Source organism: Sus scrofa, chromosome 3 (genome assembly GCF_000003025.6).
Source record: "Sus scrofa isolate TJ Tabasco breed Duroc chromosome 3, Sscrofa11.1, whole genome shotgun sequence".
In the NCBI taxonomy this organism is placed as follows: domain Eukaryota; kingdom Metazoa; phylum Chordata; class Mammalia; order Artiodactyla; family Suidae; genus Sus; species Sus scrofa.
Genome location: NC_010445.4, coordinates 121,938,024 through 121,964,821, shown reverse-complemented (window position 1 = coordinate 121,964,821; position 26,798 = coordinate 121,938,024). Strand labels below are relative to the sequence as shown.

At 40.4% G+C, this 26,798-nt stretch overlaps 1 protein-coding gene across 1 annotated transcript in view; it reads right to left on the bottom strand.

Moving 5' to 3' along the window:
• The window catches only part of NBAS (neuroblastoma amplified sequence), a 359,592-nt gene that overhangs the window by 277,504 nt on the left and 55,290 nt on the right, over nt 1-26,798 (bottom strand). Inside the window, 3 exon segments of the mRNA XM_021087823.1 lie at nt 1,150-1,278; nt 13,210-13,278; nt 20,667-20,805. Coding sequence (XP_020943482.1) covers nt 1,150-1,278; nt 13,210-13,278; nt 20,667-20,805 — 337 coding nt within the window.

Genomic DNA, 26,798 nt, shown 5'->3' with positions numbered 1-26,798 from the left:
AGAACAGCAAAAACAAAATGTAGTCTGTGATGGAGCACCTAAGTGTAGATAAACCCCTTTCCCTTCTTCTCTATTTGAAAACTACCAACTGCTCTTTGCTAATTAAGAATTCTTTTAATGGTGCAGGCTGACAAAATGAAAATCAAAAGAATGCTAACAAAAACAGCCTCGATCCATTCAAAACTTTGGGAGAATAGGCTCCTATCTTAGACTCACAAAACTACGCATCACAGCTGGTGACAGGATACTCCTCCAGGAAAAGGGAACGGGAATGTGAGAGAAGGGGAATTAACACTTAAAGTGCTGACATGCAAAATCACCATCAGAGGAGTAACTGGTTTATAACATAAGCTCTAGTTGAGATTTTTCTTAAATCGTCACTCCAGCACAACACATGACATTTTCTGAGCAGACCTTACTTGCCCATCCTGACTTTTGATTACAATAAATGTTGATTCTGTTACTAACAAGTCAAATTGGTTAATTTTAAACCCTGTCATTTTCAGACACTAAAACAAAAAAATGAACAGTTCTGATAATACAAAAAAGGGAATGTATACATATATATATATATGACTGGATCACTTTGCTGTACAGCAGAAATTGACACAACACTGTATATCAACTATACTTTAATTGTTTTAAAAGTGAGGGGAAAAAATGAGCAGTTCTATCTTTCTCTGTATCTTTTCTATCTACCTCTTGAATGAAGAGAAGATAATTCCCTGCAACCTTAAGTAAGCCCACGGTGACCAGCACTCCAAGATCTGGGAAGAAGGGTAACCCTTTTAGGATACTGACCCTTCAGATCTTTGATATTAGTTGATTTTTGCTGAAAACTTAACCTCTCTACTCTATTTTTGTAATGAGAAAAAGAGGGAAATGGAGAGTTAATGGACAGATAGCACTCAGGGTACAGACTGTTCCGAGCTGCAGATTACCGTCTACCAGTCCAGAGCACTTCTCTGTTCCTGCTCTGTCCTACTGCATGGACAATATTATAATTAAGTAAAGAACGGGACAGCTTTGGAATGATGAGACTAAATAAGAGCTGTGAGCTGCTGTAAAATATCACCAAAAGGACAGTATTATCAATACTCGCCCTTAAATGAGAACCACTCTAGGAAAAGTCATCATCAAGAGACATACCTGCTCGTTTTGATTCCACTCCCCTTGCTGCTTCAGAGATGGAATGGCCCAGATGCTTAGCTTCCCTGAGAAGTGAATGGCTGCAAGGAGGGTCCCATCTGGAGAAAGGCTCATCTTAAAGATCCCATCCTAGACAACAATTATATTAACGTCAGAGCAAGGAACTGGTAACCAAAGAGAAATAGCTTCCAGAATTCAATAACGTTCTTTAGGGATGCCATGCCATAAACGATCTCTCTCAATAAAGGATCCTGACAGCTTCTTAACACTATAAATGTGCTCCAGATTACAAAAAATAGGACACTGGCCCTTAAAGAACCTTTTAAATCTACTTCACAACGTCATGATTTACATACAACCCAAAAGCCAAATATGTGAGCATTATAAAAATGTTCCTGGAGGTCCCGGTGTGGCTCAGCAGTAATGAACCCAACTAGTGTCCATGAGGACGTAAGCTCAATCCCTGGCCTCACTCAGTGCGTTGAGGATCCAGTGCTGCCGTGAGCTGCAGTGTGGATCATAGACGCAGCTCAGATCCCGCACTTCTGTGGCTGTGGCCTAGGCCAGCCGCTGCAGCTCTGATTCGACCCCTAGCCTGGGAACCTCCATATGCTGTGGATGCAGCCCTAAAAAGACAAAAAAAAATTTTTTTAATATTCCTTTATATCACAGATTACCATGAGTTCTCTTATCTCTTATGGATTGATGTTGACAAAATTACAAATTTCTTGAATTTTGGGTCCACTCTTTTACAAGGTTCTACAGAGACACAATGCCTGGAATATTCTGTACCAGGGACAGGCCATAAATTCATGCTGTAAAAGAAAGGAGAAGAAAGAGAGAGAGAGAGAGAGGGAGAAAAAGAGGGTCCAAAGTGTGATGGGAACAAAAGACCACTAGGGGAAATTAAGTTTCTGGTTTTTTGTTTTTGGCCATGCCCATGGCATGTGGAAGTTCCTGGGCCAAGGATCAAGCCTGCACCACAGCCGTGACAACTTTGGATCCTTAACCTGCTGAGCCACAAGAGAACCTCAAGGCCAACTAGAGGGAAATGCATCCCTTAACTAAAGAAACACTACACATGTGTAAAATATTCCAGATCTGCTGACGAATTATTCACTTTAAGGCATCTAAGTGTTACCACCGAAGAGAGACGCTTCGTAGTGTACAGTACACGTCCAACCCAGGGTAGACACAGAAAGACGTGCCTTCTCAGTACGACTCATCCAGGTCATCCTGCAGACCCTTCCCAGGAGAACACCAGCGTTGCTCAGTTACCAAAAGAGAAACTATCCGGACAGGGATGGCACCTGCCTACCAACTACAACAGAACCAGGAGAATAGAAGAAACACTAACTAAAGGCTTATTTCACATTCGAGCATTTATTAAGAACAGGGTTTCAAAGGCAATTTAACCACAAAGAATAAAACAGAGACCAGAAAATGGCAATCCACAATCATATTTCTCCTGACCATTTAGAAAATCTGGCAACAAAGGGCCCAAACAGCAATAGTCAGATGGGACTAGGTAGTACACTCGGTCTTCGAAGGGTTCTAAGCTTTGCAGTTAGCCAAATCCCCTCATTCTCCACTAGGGCCCCAAGATTGAGGCCCAAAGCTGCAGAACTGAAAACTAAATGTGATGATACTGAAAAATCAGAATTTACAGGTAGCTCAATTCACCTTATTATCCACCTGGCCACTGTATGTCAGAGTTTAAGTCCTCAGGTCTAAAATGAGTCAGGCACACTAGCCATCAAAAGCAAAGAGAACAATTTCAGGAAGTGAGGAACACGCTGGATGAGTGGACAGAAAAGATTCGCATCCTCTACTCTCCTCACTGAGGACCAAAATCGCTTTAACTTGATATAACAGGTCTACCCCAGAAGGCTGTGATTAAACGTAAGAAAGCTGAAAACACAGATACCTGGGAAGGAGACGCAGTAAGAGCAAAAGCACTTCAAGTAGAAATTTAAATAGATCACATCCCTTCCTGGGTGATGGAGAGAGAGAGGAGTGAGTGGAAGACAAAGGACCTGGCATCCTCCGTTCACAACACTGAAGTCGATTAGCTCCATGGTTTTGCAAAAGATGGGCCCCTAAAGCCTAGATTTTTATTAATAAAGCAACTCTCCACCCATCCTTTAGAGTTTACAGAGGAAGAAACTGAAGACCTGAAGGGTTAAGACACTTGCCCACGATCATCATTCAAGCATCAGTGGTAGAGCCTGAACCAGGCACAGAGTCTTCCAGCCCACTCCATGTCACCTGACTCCATGCCCTCACCGGGGCCACATCCTTTCCAGTGGTGACAGGCATGCTCCTTGGTATAGAATTATATCCATGTACACCGTACTGTTTCATCACCTGAATAATTAGCCATTGTTGATCTGTACGGTAGCCTGCAGGTATTACATATGCGCCATCAAACTCCACTACAAGTGCTTTGAAAGCAAGTAGGAAGTTCATCAATCTCTCCAACAAGAAAACAAACACAAAAACGGTATACTGCATCATGTGAATAAGTTACACAAGTACTATGATCAGAGAAATAATAAATTTTCTTATGTTTCCATCCCCCCTTTCTTCGGTCCTTCCTACACACTCAAGCAATTAAATACATTAAATGTTTCCACTTGCTTTTTCCTTCTGATCCCTTTAGTTTCATTTGATGCCATGACATCCACACTGAACCTTACCATTCCTTTCTATAAGCATTTTGGTGTAGAAATTTGCATTCACATACACAAAAATAGAAGGTATAGTATAACAAATACCCATGAGCCCAAAAACCACCTTAAACGAACATCAACATTTCAAGCTTGTCTCACATATCATTCCCCAATCACTGCAATTCCCTCAGGAAATTTTGTCCCCTGGAGTATTTTTTTTTTTTTTTTTTAATGGCTGTACCCAGAGCATACGGAAGTTCCCAGACCAGGGATTGAATCCAGTGCCTCAACCTAAGCCTCAGCTAAAGCAATGCTAGATACTCTAACCCACTGCACCAGGCCAGGGATTGAACCCATGCCTCCAGAGCAACCCAAGTTAGATTCTCAACCCACTGTACCACAGTGGCAACTCTGTTCCCCTGGAGTATTTTAAAGCAAATCCCAGACATTATCATGCATGCACATCAAGTGGACATTTCTTTCATGTCCCAAGTTGTCTTTCATAAATATGCAGAGTAGTCAGAAGATAGGGTTATTAGTAGCAATTGTTGTAGTCAGTCAATGATAGACAAGTCACCTAAGTTACCTTAGAAACACAGTGATTTCCTTCTGAAATATAAACTCTGCTATTCATTTGTAGAAACATTTCTTTTTTTTTCTTTTTTTTTTTTTTTTGCCATTTTTTGGGCCGCTCCTGCGGCATATGGAGGTTCCCAGGCTAGGGGTCGAAGCAGAGCTGTAGCCGCTGGCCTACGCCAGAGCCACAGCAACGCGGGATCCGAGCCGCATCTGCGACCTACACCACAGCTCACGGCAACGCCGGATCCTTAACCCACTGAGCAAGGCCAGGGATCGAACCCACAATCTCATGGTTCCTAGTCGGATTCGTTAACCACTGCGCCACGACGGGAACTCCTGTAGAAACATTTCTGAGTATCTATAGCATGCAGGGTATTTCTGGCCCAGAAAATAACTTATTATCCTGACAGTAACTGGGACACAAGATGTAAAGCCACACTTAGAAAATACATGCTAAATTCAGTGAGCAGAGCCTGCAGTATGTGAAAGTCTGAATGTCTGCTTCGTTGGCAAGGCAGAGAACTCAGGAGTGTGCCCTTTGGAAATAGGAAATGGCTTTTTAATCAACTATATATCACAACAGAAGTAAACCTCAAATATTCCAGCCATAATCCTTCATACTGTATTAAGATTTCTCAGCATATGTGAACAATCTCTTCTCCTTCATTTGAATTAAGTAAAGTTGTAAAGGCAATAAAATTTAGATGTAGCTGTAATTTTCACTTTGGTTAAAATGTATCTGTGAATTCCTTTCACATTCCTCAACCATGAATGCCATTTTCATTTTAACCATTTCAACAGCTGAAATGTTGGTCAACAATACATAACTTGGCAGTGAAAAGCAGAATGTTCTAAAGATCAGGAACAAGACAAGGATGCAAACTCTTGACACGTTTATCCTGTACATAGTACAGAAAGTCCTAGCCAGAGCAATTATACAAGAAAAAGAAATAAAAGACATACATTTTGGAAAGGAAGAAGCAAAACTGGCTCTGTTTCAGATCACATGATATTATATATAGAAAACCTTAAAGACTCCACCAAAAAACATGTTAGAACAAATAAATTTATAAAATTGCAGGATACAAAATGAACATATAAAATTCAATTGCTTTTCTATACAATAATAGTGATCAGAAAGAGATATTAAGAACATTACAACAGCATCACCAAAGAATAAAATACCTAGGAATAAATTTAGCCAAAGAACTAAGAAAGCTATACACTGAAAAGTATAAAACATTAATGAAAGAATTTGAAGATGACACAAATAAATGAAAATTCCATGTTCATGAATTGGGAAAGTAAGAATTACTACTGTTAAAATGTCCATACTACCCAAAGTGATCTATAGATTCAATGTAATCTCTGTCAAAATTCCAATGGCATTTTTTACAGAAATGGAAAAAAAAAATCCTAAAACTTATATACAGTACCACAAAAGACCCAAGTAGTCAAAGCAACCTTGAAAAGGAATAAAGATGGAGATATCATATTTCCTGATTTTAAGATGTATTACAAAGCTATAGTAATCAAAACAGTATAGTATATAAAAACAGATACATAGGTCAGTGGAATAGCATAGAAGAGGCCAGAGATAAACTAAGGCACATATGGTTGATTGATTTACAACAAAGGAGCGAAAAATACACAAAGGAGCGAAAAATACATTCATCTTCAATAAATGATAGTGGAAAAACTGGACAGCCACATGAAAAAAGAATGAAAAGTGGACCCCTAATTTATACCATATAAAAAAGTGAACTCTAAATGGTGAACTCAAAATGGATGAAAGACTTGAACATAAGACCTGAAATTTTAAGACTCCTAGAGAAAACATAAAATTGGGTAAGCTTCTTGACATTGACATTGGTCTTGGCAACAATTTTTTGGGGATTTGACATCAAAACAAAGGCAACAAAAGCAAAAACGAATGAGACGACATCAAACTAAAAAGCTCTTACACAGCAAAGGAAACTACCAACAAAATGAAAAAGCAACCTATGGAATGGGAGAAAACATCCATATACCACATATCTAAGAAGGGACTAATATCCAAAATATACAAGGAACTCATACAACTCAATAGCAAAAAATGAATAACCCAATTTAAAAACAAAGGAGTTCCTGTTATGGATAAGCAGGTTAAGTACCCAACAGAGTGCCTGTGAGGATGCAGGTTCAATCCCTGGCCTGGCTCAGTGAGTTAAGGATTCAGCATTGCATCAAGCTGCAGTGTACATCACAGATGTGCCTCAGGTCCCATGTGGCTGTGCCATAGGCTGGCAGTTGCATCTCCAATTTGACCCCTAACCACCTGGGAACTTCCATATCCTGCAGGTATGGCCCTAAAAAGCAAACCAAAAAAAAAAAAAAAAAAAAAAGGCAAAGAATCTAAATAGACATTTTTCTAAAAAAGACACACAAATGGCCAAGAGGTACACAAAAAGTTGTTTAATCAACAGGGAAATAAAAATCAAAAACACAATGATATATCATATATTAGGATGGCTATTATAAAAAAGACAAGAGATAACAAATGCTAGTAAGAACAGAGAGAAAAAGGATCATCTGTGCACTGTTGGTGAGAATATGAGCTGGCAGAGCCACTATGAAAAGCAGGATGGAGGCTCCTCAAGAAACTACCACACGATTCAGCAATCCCACTTCTGCAGGTATACCCAAAGAAAACGAAACCAGTATCTCAAGTTCGTTGCAGCTTTACTCACAACAGCCAAGGTATGGAAACAACCTAAGGGTCTATCGATGGCTGAACGAATAAAGATGTGATACACACACACACACACACACACACACACACACACACACACACACACATAATGGAGTATTCAGCCTTTAAAAAGAAAAAATGCTGTCACTTGCAAAAATACGTATGAAAACGGAGGGCACTTTGCTGAAGAAATAAGCCAGATACAGAAAGACAAATACTACAATGGTATGTATCACTTATATCTGGAATCTTTTTTTTTTTTTTTTACGTCAAAGTTATAAAAACAGTAGAAAAAATCGTTGCTTATAAGGGGCTAGGGCGGAGGAAATAGGCAGAGGTTGGTGGAAGGGTACAAAATTTCAGTTATACGATGATTAAGTCTGAAGGTCTAATGAATAACATGGTGACTATGGTTGATAAACTGTATCGTATAACTGAAATTTGTAGCAAGTAGGATTTAAATGTTTTCACACATACACAACACAAAAACTAGGTATGTGAGGTGAGGTATGTATTAACTTAATGGGGGGAAATCCTTTCACAATGTATATGGATGTATATCATAACATCACACTGTACATTCTATCTTAAAATTTGTCAAATATACCTCGATAAAGGTGAGAAAAACAAGAACAGTGAATATTGGAGTTCCTGCTGTGGCGCAGCGGAAACGAATCCAACTAGGAACCATGAGGTTGCAGGTTCAACTCCTTGGCCTCGCTCAGTGGGCTAAGGATCTGGCATTGGTGCAGGTCACAGACACAGCTTGGATCTGGCGTGGCTGTGGTGTAGGCTGGCAGCTGCAGCTCTGATTCGACCCCTAGCCTGGGAACTTCCATAAGCCATGGGTGCAGCCCTAAAAAGCAAAAAGAAAAACAGTGAATATCACTTACATCTGGTTCAATTTACTCCATGGTTTTAACTTCACCGAAAGGTAGTCTAGCTAATTACTTGTTAAGTTAGCATCGCCAAGAAGACAGCACGGGGCTTGGGACCAGGACTTAGACAGCTTTTTGCACAGGAAACTGCCTTCTTACGTTAATAATTCCTTTATGTCTGCTTTAATTAACTGCACTGTCAGCTCTCCTATGTACCACCCCATCTCAAATCTCTTCCTAAAACGTTTCAAGATATTTTCCTCTTACTTCATTGAGTCTGTTGTATGGCAAAAAACTACTGAAATGAATAACGTAAAACATTATTTTAACTTCCAATTCTACTTCTCATTTACATTAAACCACTAGCTCAAATGTCCATTTGATCTTGTGTTAATTAAAAACACTAATTAAAGCCTTTAACAATGGCAGTAATATTTAGGGTAGGAACTGTGACTTCTCTCAAACGTTACATGAAATTTTTCAAATGTCCCTTCTAAGAAAGTTTTTTTTTAATGTTAAATATCAGATCTTTGTGCTGAGATTAGTTTAAATTGCCTCACCTTCTTCAGCTGTCTATCATCTATATAGAACAATTAAAAATGAGTGACTTTCATTTTACCTCTCAAAGGTACGAGCGGTATTAAAATTACAGTACTGAATTCCAGTGCACACATTCAACATGTTCTCAATTACCACATGAGCTTAAAGGAAAAAAAAATCAGCTTAATAAAAGGTGAATTTATAAGCACTGTTCTTCCAATACTCAACAATTATTTACTGAATATTCCGTATTCAATAACACACAGTTCATTCAATAACACATACACTCTGGGGAAGCTGCAGTGAACTAAACAAGCATAAATCCCTGCCCTTGGGAGTTCAGAAGATCTTCCAGCCTGTTATAGTTTAGAAGTCTGACCACCCAAAATAAACAGAAATCTTTTTTTTTTTTTTTTTTTTTGCTTTTTAGAGCCACACCCACAGCATATGGAGGTTCCCAGGCCAGGGCTCAAATTGGAGCTACAGCTGCCAGCCACAGCCACAGCCACGCCAGATCCCAGCCACGTCTGCACCTACACCACACAGTAACGCTGGATCCTTGACCCACTAAGTGAGGCCAGGGATCAAACCTGCAACCTCATGGTTCCTAGTCGGATTTGTTTCCACTAAGCCACAATGGGAACTCCTAGAAATATATTTTCAAGACAAGAAAAGTCATCCTCAAAAGCCTGGTTAACAAGCTGAGGGGGTAGGGGGCGGAGGGTACTGCAAAACTATGCAGAAAAGGAAAAAAAAAATCTTTGGGGAAAAAAAAAAACAGTTTCCAAGTGAACATCCTTAAAAAATAAACTTTTAACTCCAAAGCTTCAGTTTATTAAAACTATTAGAAAATGTCATGAAAATAAACATGTACACCGATGAAACAGAAAAAAGCAGAGAAACAGAGCTCTAATGTACCCTCTGTAAATGTCTATCCTGATGGAGGAGGCATTATATAAAGTAACTGGCAAGGAATACGGCATTGAATAAACGGTGCTAGCCATGTAGAGAATATTAAATTAGATTCCTACTACATCCCAGCCACAAAAACAAATTTAAAACTTACAACTGGAGTTCCCGTCGTGGCTCAGTGGTTATTGAATCTGACTAGGAACCAAATAAAAATAAAAAAATAAAACTTACAACTGAAAAGCAAAACCGTGAAACTTTTAGAAGAAAGTATAAGAACATTTTTACAACATCAGCGTGTGGAAGAATTTCTTAAGACCTCGAAAGCCCAAACCATAAAAAGATTTAAACTTTCTGGTGACAAAAGAAGCTCAAAAGAAAACAACTAATTTTGACTATCAATATACACTTCAAAAGATAGTATTACATGCCAGACCTGCAGCATATGGAGGTTCCCAGGCTAGGGGCTGAATCAGAGCTGCAGCTGCCAGCCTGCACCACAGCTACAGCAACACCAGATCCGAGCCATGTCTGCAACCTACACCACGGCTCACAGCAACGCCAGATCCTTAACCCACTGACCAAGGTCAATGATCAAACCTGCAACCTCATGATTCCTAGTCAAATTCATTTCTGCTGTGCCATGACAGGAACTCCGCTAAACCACTATTTAAAAAGGACCCAGAGACTACTAATTATTGGCTCCACGGATATAAAGAAACTGACAGATCAGAACAGCAGCCACCAGTATCATTTACTGAATGCGCACAAAGTGAAAATCACTCCCTTAGCTATTTTATAAATATTTCCTCTAATACTGTCCAATCAATGCTACTACTTTATACTCTGACAAGGGAATAGAACAAAATGAAGTAAGTATTAACTATGTCGTTACTAACTACATAGGAAAGCATGTCCAAAAAATAGAAGAGACAGCACATTTTAAAAGAGAAATATAACTTGAGTAGTAAGAGATCATTCTTTGTAAGATAAGTAAATTTTAACCTGAGCTACTTCTAAATACAATATATCTTGGCTTTTGTTTCTTCAATTGTCCAACTAAGGGTTTAGATAAGAGCCAATAAAAGGTAGTGAAAAAAAGCACTGGATCATGAGCCAACTCAAGACCAAACCCATGTCTGACCCTACTTAGGTGGGTGAATGTGGGTAAGTCATTTCTCTTGAGGCTTTAGTTTCTCCATCAATAAAACAGGCATCAGAGTGCCATTAAGGCGAGCATTAAACTAGAATGCACTTACAATAATAAGGAATTATCAGATAATCTCTATGAGGCCTTTCAGCTCTAAAATCATGCTGCTAAAAATCTATGCCCCATAATTATTTCTGGGGCGGGAACCAATGAATACAAGTAAGATACTCATATAACATTCAGATATTTAGTATTCTAAAAGTCAATACCATTCTGTAATTTCATAAAGTCTTTTTTAAAATTCCAAACACTTAAGGACTCTGGTACACGGTGTCACAAAGAAAGATCAAAATATAAGGAAAACAGTTGCTTGCTTCTTCCTCCTTCAGTTCAATTATAGAGAACATGGATAAAAATAAGTGCTGAGTTCCACACAAAAGAAAAACCAACAGCAGGAGTCAAGGTAAAACCCATGTGGACTTCCCAGGAGGTTCGAAAGAGTAAGAAGAAGATGGTCAGCTTACAGTGATTGAACAGAGCCATGTCTGCCTAATAACATACCAAGTCGATAAACACAGCTTTTAATATGCATAGGATATGGTGCAAAGGAGAATCATGTCTATCAATCCACAACTATGTTGGTCCAACTAAAATGAATACGGAATACAAATAGTAAGCGTCCATGGATCCAAGCCCCCAGCAGAGCAGAGCTTTCAGCAATGTTCTCTGACCCATCCAGGACTTGACACATGCTTCTCCCAGGCTGGAACTGCCCAGCCTTCCCCTATCAGCCTGAGGATCTCTTGCTCACTTTCAAATCAGGTGTCAGGAGTTCCCGTGGTGGCGCAGTGGTTAACGAATCCGACTAGGAACCATGAGGTTGCGGGTTCGGTCCCTGCCCTTGCTCAGTGGGTTAACGATCCAGCGTTGCCGTGAGCTGTGGTGTAGGTTGCAGACGCGGCTCGGATCTTGCGTTGCTGTGGCTCTGGCGTAGGCCGGTGGCTACAGCTCCGATTGGACCCCTAGCCTGGGAACCTCCATATGCCGCGGGAGCGGCCCAAGAAATAGCAACAACAACAACAACAACAAAAAAAAAAAAAAAAAAAACAAAAAACAAAAATCAAATCAGGTGTCACCTCCTGAGTTAAATGGTTGCCCTCTGCACCTCGATGGCACTTCATATTACATCATGGAAGAGGTTAAAAATATGTAATATTGCACTGTTTTATTGCTGCTTCTACATCTGCCTCCCTCACGACACTGAGGTCTCCTTGAGGAAGCTCACTGCATTTTATTCATCTATTCACCCTCAGCTCTAACACCATGGCTGGCTCGAAGTAAGTGCTTGTTTGTCTAAAAGAATAAATAAATGCTAAAACTCCACATAGTTGCTTGTCATCAAAAGAATTTAAAAAAATAGTGAGCCCTTTAAAATCCACTAAAGATAAAAGTTATTATTTGAATAGTATTAAAAAGGATAGAAAAAGAACCTAGGAAAACAAACTAATGTTCTCATGCACTACTATGGACCAGAAAGACCAATAGAGACAACAAAGTAAATTAAAAAGAACGAAGCACATGGCAGAGACTGAAGCATTTCATTTCACATATATTTCCATCATCTGAAAGACAAACTCCATGAAATGACTAAAGAGAATGCTAACTGTAACACAGTGTCAACATGCAAGGGACTAAAAATCAAAGTGACTCTCTAGACATAAAGAGTAGTTTCATTGTTCAATTCCACAGATAGAATACCAAACCAACCCAGAAGACATGAATTAGTTGAATGGCAGAGAAATAACTAGTACTCAAAATTTTAAATATATTAAGCACAAATGCAGCAAGACAATGCTTGTTACACTCCTCACAATTTCCCTTGGTTTAGTAAAGAAACTGAAGAAACGGGAAACTTCGGTTGATTCCCCCCAAAAAAACAGAAAGGAGTATGTGCGATAGGAGTATGTGCGATGCCCCCGTGTATGTCAAGACCCTGGAGAGAGCCATGCTGCGGGGGTGAATGTAACCATCACCCTCGGAGGCAGTTCCTAAGCACCCGGCTATGTTCAGGATGAAACGGTCCAGCATCCCTGCCGTGGATCCATGTTTCTCCCTCTGAGAACAAAACAGGTGAACAATGGCACTTGAAGCCCTGGATCAACATGGTTCATATCCTCTTAGAACATTAATAATCTCAGATTTAGGAAGGAACCTTTTTTTATTTTAAAACAAACAGGGTATGTTATGGACAAGGATACAAAATTCACACATAAGATAAAATTAGAAACTTCAAAGATATATATGATGCTTCCAGGATGCCCCTTTGGGCTCTATCTCCAGACCTAAGAGAACTAGGTTCATTCTTTAACTTTTTTTAATTTTCTTTACTGAGATAAGAATGAGGTACATAGTAAAACATAAAGCTTCAGTGAACAGCTCCATGAATTCTGATTAATGCACATACCTACACAGTGTATAATGAAGAACAAGTTTAGATGAAATCTACAATATTCAAGATCCATTCAACTCTGTTCTTAAGGAGACTCTGGCAAAAATGTTTGAGAAGCACAAGGTTTGAACTGAGAAGCCAATTTCTGTTACCTGCTCTTGTCCCTGGCGACTGTAAAACTTGATACTCAACATCCTTAATAATCCCAGTGTCTTTGGTACCTAAAAAATAAACACATTTACAAAAAAAAAAAAAAGTCAATGGCATGCTTTCTCATTCATTTGATCATAAAATGAAAACTATACAAATCTAATATTTTAAGAAATAACTAAGAAAATCATGAATAAGCATCATGGTACGATTTGGGAAAAAAAAAAATTCACCAAGTAACAAATGTTACAAAATATTCCTTCCCATAATCGAATGTTTTTTAAATGTATACATAATAAGTCTAGTACAACCTAGGCAAATTAGAATCTACTCTAATGAGTGGCTCCTCTCAAATGTAGCCACCCCACATTACCATTCTATCCTAGCATCACCATGAAAAAGGTCAATACTCCCAACAGATATTTAACTCCCGAAGTAATTAATCCTACTCTTGAAAAATACCAGAAAAGAAAAGCCATCATTTAGAAACAGGTATCTGAGGAGTTCTCATTTGTGGTGCAGCAGAAACAAACCCGACTAGGAACCACAAGGTTGCAGGTTCCACCCCTGGCCTCCATCATTGCGTTAAGGATCCCGGTTGCTGTGAGCTGTGGTGTAGGTGCTATAGGCTGGCAGCTGTAGCTCCGATTAGACCCCTATCCTGGAAACCTCCATATGCCTCAGATGCAGCCCTAAAAAGCAAAAAAAAATAATAATAATAATTTTTTAAAAAAGGTATTTGAAATAAAATCAACACAAGACTATTTTTTCATTTTTAGATTTAAGAAATACACTTATAGGAGTTCCCTTTGTGGCTCGGTATTTAACGAACCTGACTAGGATCCACGAGGATATGGGTTTGATCCCTGGCCTCACTGAGTGGGTTAAGGAGCTGGCGTTGCTGTGGTTGAAGTGTAGGCCAGCAGCTGCGGCTCCAATTTGACCCCTAGCCTGGGAACTTCCATATGCCACAGGTTCGGCCCTGGAAAGCAAAAATACAAATTAAAAAAAAAATTTTTTAAAGAAATATGCTTACAAAAACAAGGAGAGATGCATGTATTTTTTAGAACTATAAAGTAAGTGTTATTGAAGTTATCAATAGTACATTACTGGTGGGAACATAAAATGGTACATAAAATGGCGGCTGCTCAAAAATTAAAAAGAATTACCATATGACCCAGCAATTTCATCTTAGGTATATACCCAAAAGAATTAAAAACAGCTGTTCAAACAAATACTTGCATAACTCTTCACAGCAACACTACTCATAACAGCCAAAAAGTAGAAACAATTCAAATGCTTTAGTAAAAATGCATTAACAAAATGCAGTATATCCACACAAGAGAATATTCTTCAGTCATAAAAAGAATGAAGTATTGATGCATGTTACAATTTGGATGAACCTCAAAAATATGTTGCTAAATGAAAGGAGCCAGATACAAAAGTCTCATATAATATGATTCCATTTTATATGACATTTTCAGAATAGGTAAATCCATAGCAACAGAAGCAGACTAGTGGTTCCCAGGAGCCGGGGAGAGGAGAGAAGAGGGAATGAGTGTCTAATGGGTTTGCCATTTCTCTTTGGGGTGATGAAAACATACTGAACCTAGATAGCAGTAATAGTTGCTCAAACTGTGAGGGTACTAAACGCCACTGAATTGTACACTTTAAAATAGTTAATGGTCAATTTTACGTTATATGAATTTTACCTTAATTTAAAAGGAAAAGGCAAAAAAGGGGGTATTCTTTCATGCAGGTTAAAAATGTTCCTACCAGAATTTCTGAGTAGCTAAAAATACTACTGATGGCCCAGCTCCACATCTCCTCCAAAAGCAAGAAAATACAAGAACGGAGAAATAAATCTACATGAAAACCAGACCCTCAGCTTAACATGAAGCTAGAGAATTACCCAAACTTCAACCCAGGCCACCACAAGGCTTGGTGGTGAGCAAAAGCAAGCTGAAAAAAACATGGCTGGGTCCAGAGAACAGACAAGGGAACAGACAAGGCAAGCCAGCAAAGGGACCTAAAGTCTAGCTAAAAGCACTGTTAAAAACTGCAGTCCAAGAAAACACTTGGGCTATAATGAAAAAAAGATCTCAATCTACATATTCAAAGAATAAACAGGTACTAGGAGAATTAAGTCCAAGAAATATCCTAGGGAAACTTAGATTTCAAAGAAAAAGAAAATCCTCAAGGCCTCCAAACTAAATGGCCAAATAACCATACAAAGGGCAGATAATTTGACTTACATCAACCTTTCAATTTCCACATCCAAAGCAGAGCAATCAATCAAAGAATGGGTAAACCAAAGATTCTATGTCCAGACAAGTTCCCCTTCAAACATCCAGGCTACGGAAAACAATTCCAAACACACAAGAACTTAAAGAACTCTGCATCTACGAGCCCGTCTCAAACATCTTTAGAGGATAATTTCACCCCAACAAGAGACTGGGAAAACTTAAAAGTGACAGTGAGAACTTTTAAATATAGAAATGAACATGTATGACTAAAGCAGCATGAGAATAAGGGTTGAAACTAATGTACAAATATTGCATGTTTTGACAAAATAGAAATAACACAACTAAAAAGGAAGGAGAAAGAAGAGGGAAAGGGGACAATAAAAGAAACTCACTGATTTTTGTATATGCAATCAAGAGGAATTGAAGAATACCAATAAAACGATAAGACTGGTAAAATACTGGAGGGCACTGCTACATCAGCAAGATAGTTTCAGTGAAGTCATGGCAATAAAGCCCCATTCAAATGAATTCAACAGAGGATGGAAAAAGAGGAATTGGAATCAAGTGGAGACAACTCTGAAAGATGCACAAGAGGAGGAAAGAAATGGGGTGGGAGCAGGATTCAGTAAGGTGTCTAAATCCCCCAAGATTTAGAGCTTTTATAATGGGAAAACCAAACGCATGTTTGGTTCTGATAAACCTAATAGGCAGCAAGATTCATGATCTGGAAAAATACCCTTCAATAAGCAAGAGTCTGAGATCTGGTGGACAAATAAGGAGCTGGCCTGAGCTGGTGCAAGTACAGTTCACCGATAAATAACATGAGAAAAGTTAGGGAATTTAAGCACAGATGTAGGCAGGTGGCAGGATGTTATGAAGATATTCTAAATACTTCTATTTTCACAGGGAAACAGGATTTCAAAAAGCCTGTGTTCTTTCCACAACACTATACAATGAAAAACAGCAGCATCAATAACGAAAGTCATTTTTGTTCACTTTTATACAATTTTTTTTCTAAAATTCCCACCATTGAAGGATTGTGAGTTAAGTGAGTTAAGACCCCAACTAGTATCCATGAGGACGCAGGTTCAATCCTTGGTCTCACTCCAGGGGATTAAGAATCCAGCACTGCCACAAGCTGCAGCACAGGTCACAGATGGGGGCTCAGATCTGGCATTTGCTGTGACTGTGGTATACACTGACAGCCACGGCTTCAATTTGACCCCCAGCCTGGGAACTTCCACATGCCGCAGGGGCAGCCTTAAAAAAAACAAACAAACAAAAATACATAAAAAAATAAAATTCCACCTTAAAAACACAAACAGAAGAGTCTCCGTTGTGGCTCAGTGGTAACAAACCCAACTAGTATCCATGAAGCCCAGAGTTCAAGCCCTGAACTTGCTCACTGGGTAAGATCTGGTGTTGCTGCAAGCTGTGGTGTGGGTCACAGATGAGGCTGGGATCTGGCACTGCTGTGGCTGTGGCATATGCCAGCAGCTGCAGCTCTGATTGGACCCCTAGCCTGGGAACTTCCATATGCCAAAGGTGTGGCCCTAAAAAGAAAAAAAAAAAAAAAAAGGTAATACTATCTAACACTGGTGAACATTCTACCATTCATCAAGTACCTTCACATGCATCACCTCCTTTGATCCTGGCAAGCGCCTTAAGACACCAGTGGGAAGTGATGGGCTAAAATTCCAGCCCCAGCCTTTTGACTCCTGAGCCCGGGCTCCTTCCTTTCCCTCAGTTACTGAACTCTAACCCAGGATCTGCTATGGCTTCTTGTCCTTTTCTGCAGACACAGCCATATCCTCCAGTACAGTAATGCCATGACGCCTGCTACCTTTACATTCCTGAGACCTGGGGCTGTGATTTGACCTCAAACAAATGTATGAATAAAACTCTCTCATATAGATGACACGGACATTAATTTGGAAACTTCGGTCAATGCGTATATTGAATTTTGCATAGTCTCTTTTACAATCTAGCAGCTTTGGGAGAGACAAGAATATATGTGTCAGCAGCATTTTTCCGTCGATATCCACCTCAACACAATAGCAGCCTGAAACAAACAATAACAGGTTCGATGCGAACAGTATCTGCCACCTGACAAGAAGAACTAGTCCTATTGCTTCAAATTATTTGGAGGTAGGGGAAGGCTATGCAGAATGATTGTGGGTTTAGCTGCAAGACACATTTAAAAGGCACTAACATAATTAAAATACACTTGCAGCATTTCAAGAAGTTTATCATACAGTGGAGCATCCAATTTGCAATTCAATATTTCCCTCACTTATTTTGTCAGCACACAAGCAATTTTGTTTTAAGAGACTCCAATACTGAGGCTTCGGGCCTGAGAGAGAAGGACCACAGAGCAGATTCCAATACCTCGGTAAAGAGCAGAGTGAAGGCACCAGAAAATTCAAAGAAGCCAAGGTGAAAAAAAGGTTTCATAGCACGTGACTGTCCCCCGTGCCTCCCCTTGTCCCAGGCTCTGTCACAAACACCCCTGACCAAACCTATTAAAACAGACCTTCAGGTCGCCTGCTTTCTCTCGCCTTTTATCCTCCACACTTTCCTGTTTTTTCTTTCTCCCCCACCCCCAACCTTTAAATTTGACAAATTTCATAGCTACGCAATGAAATACCAGGATATCTTTCACCTGAGTTCACCAATTACTAACATTTTGTCACATTTGCTTTGTCTGTGTGTGCATATATATACTTTGACTGAACTACTTAAAAATAAGTTGCAGTCATCACATTTAGAATCAAGAGATCAAACTATTCAAACTCTTTTCAGGATCTGCCCTGATACATCACACATATAAAATGACAAGCAGGGTGTGAAATCAGAGAAACAAGACCCAATTACTGCAAATATGAAATATGTCCAAAATGTATAAGCAACTCCGACTTCACTCCTTTTTTAAATAAATTATGAGATAATCGCAGCATAAATTAGACAGTGCCAACAAGATGTATATCATTTCATGTGGGGAGTGAGGGAAGGTGCTGAACAGGAACCAGAAGATCTGGTTCTACCCCTGCTGCCCTGATTTTTAGTTGTTAAGGAGCCTAAGGCTCTGGGAGATCTTATCTGTGAAACATGGCTAGTAATACTTTAACTGGACTCCGTACTGGACACTGCAGAGAGAATCAATAGAGGCCAGAGTGAATAGAGGGTCCGTGAATGGAAGGAAAAGCACAAACACAGCACAATATAAACTTATCTATAGGAGTTCCCATCATAGTGCAGCAGAAACAAATCCGACTAGGAAACATGAGGTTGTAGGTTCGATCCCTGGCCTCACTCAGTGGGTTAAGGATCCGGGGTTGCCATGAGCTGTGGTGTAGGTTGCAGATGTGGCTCGGATCTGGTGTTGCTGTGGCTGTGGCGTAGGCCGGCAGCCGTAGCTCCGATTAGACACTTGGCCTGGGAACCTCCATATGCCGCAGGTACTGCCCTAAAAAACAAAATTAAAAAACAAAATAAATAAACTGATCCACAAAGACAAATGTTTTAAGGTCTGGTGCCATATTAAACCAATTAAAGGGACATAACTTTTTTTAAAAATTACTTTGGTTAAATTCACAATCACATGTTTCAGTATACACTAAAAGCTAAGGAAAAAAGTTAATAAAAGCTTGCTATGATTGCTAAAGATTTCTTTTCATGAGTACTTCTTCACTGGTTCCTTTTCAACATCAAAACCATCAACCATTGTTTTATATGATTATTTTGAAATCAATATATTCTGAGACAGAACAATGGAACAGAGTTCCTGTCATGGCTCAACGGTTAACGAATCCAACTAGGAACCATGAGGTTTCGGGTTCGATCCCTGGCCTCGCTCAGTGGGTTAAGGATCAGGCATTGCCATGAGCTGTGGTGTAGGTCACAGATGCTGCTGGGATGTGGTGTTGCTGCGGCTCTGGCGTAGGCCGGCAGCAACAGCTCCAATTAGACCCCTAGCCTGGAACTTCCATATGCTGTGGGTGTGGCCCTAAAAAGATAAAAGAAAAGAAATAATAATAATGGAACAGACACATTCATTACAGGAATAACCAGCTGAGCACATTCACTTCTGCCAATTTCTGACTTCTTCCCTCACTCGAAAAATATCTGAGTGCCCACCACCCATAAGGCCACGGACCAAGCACAGGGTGCATAATTAGGATCACAGACTTTCTGCAAACAACCAAGACACATTGTATCACAGAGAGGCCAATGTGGCAGAAACAATTAATATTCACTAATATCTAGTTTTTCTCACCTTTCTGGACACACAGAAAACTACGTCCCCCACCCACTGGCGGGAGGAGGGGCCATATGATGAGGTACAATCAATGACCTGTCAGCAGAAGTGATGGCAGTTCTCAGGGCAGACAGTTAGGAGTTCCACCTTCCAGTCCCCTCCTCCCCTCAGAAGGCCATAGGCTGAGGCAGCGCGCCCTCAAGAGGTTACCAGCCTCCACAGACCTCTGACTCGGCCCTTGCAACAACTGTCTAGGGGGCATGGTGGCAGCAGCAGGCTTTGCCACCAATAAGGAAAACATGCTTATGTTGCAACCCACTGAAACGTCAGGATTTTTCATTTGCACACTTATGTGAATGTTTTTACTATCACAACAGAGCCCAGCTTATACTGATGATTACCACATAAAGGAGGGCTTGGTATAAAAGAGCAGCTCAATTTTAGAATAAAACAAGTGGTCCCTAACAACATGGAAGGCCAGGGCAGTTAAGAGCTTGACCCGGGAACTTCTGCCAGAGTCTCTGCTCTTATTCTGTCCCTCGCTAGCTGGGGGACCCCGGTGAATTTCACTTTCCTCATCAACAGACTTGGGCTCCCAACAATACTGATCTCAAAGGGAGAGAGAATTAAATGAGCTAATACACGGAACTGCACTCAAAACAGCAGCCAGCACATCAAAACGACTCAACAAATGTTAATGTCCAAATAAGCAAATGCAAGAAATGGAACTACAGTTCGGTTATTTGTTTTTCTAGTATCTGCAAATACTGTTCCTAAAGAATGAGACCCAAGTTAAATGAAACACATTCTAGATAAATTTGGTATTTGAAAGAAGTCCCAAAATTTCACTCGCATTAAGTTACTTTCCTCATTCAAGGCAAACTGTTTCTTTATAACTTACAAAAGGCTTATCTAAGACCTATTAGCAAAGTGAAATAGCATAACTAATACTTACTGCAGTGACCCTGTCTCCACCAGTAATAACTGGCTTATAATAAGGCGATCCTGAAAGAACTCTCCAGGCAGAAAGTCCACAGCTAGCAGCTTGTGATATGCCTACTTCAGCAGTTTCACACCCACCGATCAGTAAAAGTCTAAAAGAGAGGAAGATAAAAAGAAACGATCAATTAAAAATATGAGCAAGACAGCATCAAAACAGAGCAAAAACAGGCACCGTCACAAAGAAAACTGAAATAAAAGTAGTATATACTAATCCTGGGTGGCAAATATTTTAGAGGGAACAAGCAATAGAAAACCAGATAGTTTTTCCACTATCATTTTGCTTTCATTTACACATTCAAACACCTAAAACCCAGACGAGAACTTAGAAATGAGAAAAAATGTTTTCAGGTTGGCCACTAAGCAACTTTATAAATACCAATAAACTAATAAACAGATGCATGGCATCAGAGACACAAATGTATTAATTATAGCAGTGCATCAGATGCAGCCAGGGCACGGTTACAGATGATAGAAAGGAATGACAGCTGGGAATGCTGTGGAGGGAACAGAACCATACAGTAATAACCGGGCTGAAGAAAGACTGTTTAGTAGTTTAGCTGCCCATTATGACTGGTTCGCATTTCTATTTTTTACACTTCATTGCAATTAGAGGCCAGTTACCAACAAGGCAAACAGTCTAACAAGCACTAAAAGTTAAGTCTACGTGACCACGACACAAACAAAGCTAATGAATAATGGATCCCAACAGTTATAATTTGTGAAGTTACGTTCAGTACATCAGGCAGAGAACTGTATAAAGACATCACAGCCACCTGCCTAAGAAAGTGTGAAAGTAAAACTTCTGATATATGAAAGGAAACTCTTGTTGTTCCCAATAACAGTAAGGAAATTGAGTCGCAGAAAAGAAGCTATATCCTTCTCAATGCCTTAATTGGGGGGGGGGCTTCTTTGGAAATTCTCTTTCGCCTAAGAGTGGGGGGAAAAAAAAAAAAGACATTAAACAGAGGTTTCTCTGGTCACATCCATATAAGGCTCCATCCTACATAATCAAGTGCTGCTCCAGATGATGGAAAACATTAAGCTCCCTTTACATCCAAAGGTGTGCAGTATTCATCATCACCAGGCCCACACTGTGTCCCCCAAAAAAAAAAAAAAAAAAAAAAAAAAGGATGCACCTCATTACACAAATTGGTATTTACCTTTTTCTAGAGCATGGTCAGAGATCAATCAAAACATAAAAAATTGTAGGTTCTGCATAAAAGTCAAAAGGTGAAAGATAATGATGACACATCATAAGATTTAGAGCTGGCAAATCAAAATATGGACTTGGCTTTATGGTTATGTTAACCAATAACTTTTAAACGTTCTAGAATTCAAAGCACCTCATGAGGGAACACCATGCATGAGCTCTCAGCATCACCTTTCAAGACCTTCAGCCTGCTCCCGGGCAGCCAAAAAGAGCTCGGTCAGTGCACAAAGTAAAGCTGGTCCTTACACTGTGGGGCAGGCAGAATAACGCACCCCGCCCCCAAAGACGTCCACGTCCGAGTCCCTAGAACCTTTGAACCTATTAGATTTAAGGTCGCTAAACAAACAACCGTGAAATAGGGAGGTTATCCTGGATGATCCAGTTGTCCCCAATAACCATGAAGGTCCTCACAAGTGGAGGAGGGAAGGAGAGTCAGTGTCAGAGGGACGTCACTGCTGGCCTCAAAGACAGAAGCGGGCCATGAGCCAAGGGACTGGGGCTGCTCGAGAAGCTGGCAGCGGCAGGAAGGCCATCTCCCAGCACCTCCAGAAAGGACACAGCCCTACTGACGCCTTGAACTTTGTTCATCGAGACCTGGTGCGGACGTCTCACCTCCAGGAGTGTGAGATAACACATTTGTTTTAAGCCATTGCATCTGTGGTACTCTGTGACGGCACCCAAAGAAAACTCACAGCTTGTTTCTTTCCCATCCCCAGCGCTCAGACAACTGGTCAGACCCATTCTACCAACTGCCCTCTTCCTGTTTGACCAACCTTCTAGCATTCACTTCTTTTTTCAGTTTTGCTTTGTTTTTTGGCCATGTGTGTGAAAGTTCCCAAGGTAGGGATCAAACCCATATCATAGCAGGGACCCAAGCTGCTGCTGTGACAATGCCAGATCCTAAAGTCTTCTTCTTTTCCCCCATTTTTTTTTGAGACACCACTGACATGCAGCACTGCATAAGCTTAAGGTGTACGGCCTCATGATCTTTTTTATGAGTTTGCTTCTGAAGCACAATTGACCCACAACACTCTGTTCCTGTTCTGAAATAAGCCAACCATTTTAAAATAACAGCTTTTTAAAACCTCATCTCTATGTATATTCTCAGACGTAAAACTTTCAAAACTGCATAAAATCCTTCCAGGTTGAGCCGCAGAGCTTAGTCCTATCTCCGAGTCTCAAAATTCCTCAAGTAATCTGCATGTGCATTATTCACAAACACTTCAGCCTTCACCCAAAACCTTTTTCCTACTGCTTTTACATACAGTCTAACAAGTTTCCATCACAGCAAATCCAAAGCTACAAACTCTGAGAAGATGGCTTGAAGCAACCCATCAAGCTGTTTCTACCCTAGTCCAGTCCTCTGAGCTAACACAACATAATTAACCCCGTTTACCAGGGCAAAAGATATTTTGGTCCAAAGTCAAGCTAGTACTGTGAATTGTAGTACAAGTATTACTTGCCAACAGCAACCATTCTGCTCAAGTGATGCTTTAACACCAAAGAAAGTTCAAAAAAAGTGTATCTAATGCAGATAAAATCATAGTATTCCTCTGGCTCTACCAATTTGAAGAAAATACAATTGAAAAAAGAAAAACCCTTCAAACACCACCACAGAGATACAGTTTAAACAATGGTAAATCTAAAAAATCTAGACAATAGGCAACTACAGAATAAATGACCTGGTGTCTTCAGAACACACACCCACACACATCCACACACACACACGCATGCACGCACACTTTCTCTCTCTCCCTCTCAGGGAGAGAGGAGAGAATGAAAAGCAGATGAACACATTAAAAAAGAACAGTCTATGTATTTCAAGATATTGACAATTACTGCTAATTACCTTTATACATGTATGATAATTACTTCATATTTGGTTTTAGATTCCTTATTTTTTAAAAATACCCACAGAAATATTCAGACAAAATATCACACAGTCCAAGATTTACTTCATAATACTCCAGGAGCAGGAGGCTGGAAGGTGAGCTGAGGATGTGGATGAAATAAGGTTGGCCACCGAATGGCTGGCACAAACCAGGGAGTCAGTATATTCAAGTAAATTCTTGAAATTTTCCATAAGGAGCTTTTTTCAAAAGTCAATTTGTTAGGAAAAACTCCTCTGAATAAATAAAAACAAGTAATTTTGAATCTACATTTCTGAATCCAGCCACAGCATTTTTTCAAACAGAAAAAAACACATTAAGTCTCATAAAACATACCTTTAAAAATCAGTTGCCTAATATTATAATAAAAACAAAACACTGTTGGAGAATTCAACGAATCCCCAAAAGGCCAGGATACAGAAGGTTCTGATAACTGAAGTAATTTTCTGCTACTCATTGTACAACACTGAGCATATATGTATTTTATATTAACCATATAATTCTTTTCTCAAGGGGGTGAGCATGACTATTTAATCTGCACTATGTCATGGAAGGGACAGATGTCATGTCCAATTCTCAGATTAAAAAATGTGTGTAAAACCTTACCTTGCCTAACCATAGAAGGAGAGCTAATAGGATTTCGGATTTCTTTTCATCCCGTGGCCCTGATGCTAGAAGACACTTCCTCCCCATGAATTCTGATAAACAGGGCCATGCACAGATCAAACCGGCTACAGGAGAAGCTCCATTAAACATAAAAGAGAGTCAGTAACTGCGTCCCGACAGCCCTTCCTCCATTCACACCGGGCTGAAGAGTAAGCGGGAAAGAGACAGATGCTGGAACTCATCGTGTACTGTTCCCACCAGATGGTAGAGCAACTTTGGGACAAGGAGGCTCCAGCTACAAGAGCACGTTACCAGGCAAGCAGGCATGTGTGCTTAAAGGCGGAGGGTACAGACGTGATTTCATCGCCATACTCACAAAAGGGGTGACCAGCAGCTACTGCATGCCAGGCAACGGGCAGGGCACTGAGCACAGAAAAATGAGCAAGCTGTGCTCCCTGCACTCAGAGCTCACACTCTAATCAGGGGCACAGAAGAAAGAACAACTGAGAGGTTGGAATGAAATGGCACGAAAGATAACAGCCATGTCTGGAGATGCAGCCCAGCCCACACCAGTGATGGTTATTTCCAGCAGTGTGCACGCCAAGGTATCAACCCCGCCTCAAGATGTTAATTTGGTCCATTACTTTACTGTTCTATAGGATTCCATGTCGAATAGGGCTCATCCACAAGTGATTAAGGGCAGTAAATCAACGTGGCCTAGTCAATCAGCTTTCCATCATGATCAGTGTTGGAAAAGGCTTCTTGGGTAACCGTAGCCAAAGTGAAGTGAAACCACATAACTTCATGGAAAACAGTCAATGGAAGAGAGAGAAGTCTGAGGCCCAGCACCATACATGCAAGTAATGTTTCCTGAATGAGTGGATTTAAAGCACCCATTTCCTGCTTAGGTAGCACAGAGAGAAAGATGCTACAGATACTCACTCTCATTCTGCTGCCTTCCAGCAGTTATAGAGGAGAAGATGAGACAGAGAGAAGGGAAAGGGCCAGGAGCAGGGGTGGAGAGTCACAAGCTGATCAGGAAGGCACTAGACAATGTGAAGGCGAGAAGCTGGTGAAGGAAAGCAAAGCATCAGGAAGAAAATTTCAAAATGTTCCTGAAAGACAGAGTTACAGATAAAGACAGAGATGCCATGTTCTCTGACGGACTCTCAATACCTTAAAGAAGGAAATAGCCAATAAAATGCCAACAGTATTTCTTACGGAATTGAACAAAGTGACGTAATGAAACTAGACAAATATAAAATTCCCATGGGAGAGCAGAGTTCTAAAAGAGCCAACTCATCACACTGATATCTTTCCCATTACGCTTTGTGCAAGCTGACCTGTGAACACTCTCCTACCCTAGTGTCGTTAGGACATCTCCTTCGAATGTGACCATATTAAAATCTACAAGTTCTATCCATAAATTGAGTGCAAAGATAAGTCCCACATCAGGAAACATTATCTACAACACAATATACACATAACAGAGAATATGCTTTAGCAAACAATCTATAAAGATTTCCCACAACCAGCCCAAAAGAAAAATGGACAGGAGTTCCCGTCGTGGCACAGTGGTTAACGAATCCGACTAGGAACCATGAGGTTGCGGGTTCGGTCCCTGCCCTTGCTCAGTGGGTTAACGATCCGGCGTTGCCGTGAGCTGTGGTGTAGGTTGCAGACGCGGCTCGGATCCCGCGTTGCTGTGGCTCTGGCGTAGGCCGGTGGCTACAGCTCCGATTCAACCCCTAGCCTGGGAACCTCCATATGCCGCGGGAGCAGCCCAAGAAATAGCAACAACAACAATAACACCAACAACAAAAAAGACAAAAAAAAAAAAAAAAAAAAAGAAAAATGGACAAAGAATAAGCAAGTTACAAAAGGAGAAAAACAAAAGCCAATAGTGCAGATTAAAACATCACCGGCCTAGGAGTTCCCGTTGTGGTGCAGCAGAAACGAATCCGACTAGTATCCATGAAGATGCAGGTTTGATTCCTGGCCTTGCTCAGTGGGTCAAGGATTTGACCGTGAGCTGTGGTGTAGGCTGCAGATGCGGCTCGGATCTGGTGTTGCTGTGGCTGTGGCCTAGACAGGCAGCTTTAGCTTAATTTTTTTTAAAAATTTAATTTTTTTTTTAGGGCCACATCTGTGGCATATGGAAGTTTCCAGGTGAGGGGTCAAATCAGAGCTGCAGCTGCTGCCCTACGCCACAGCCACACCAGCTCTGAGCCGTGTCTGCAACCTACACCATAGCTCATGGCAACAACAGATTCTTAACTGAGCGAGGCCAGGGATCAAACTCAAGTCCTCAAAGACACTAGTCTGAGCCACAACAGGAACTCCCAGTTTTTTTTAAGTTTTAAAAATATGCAAGTTGACC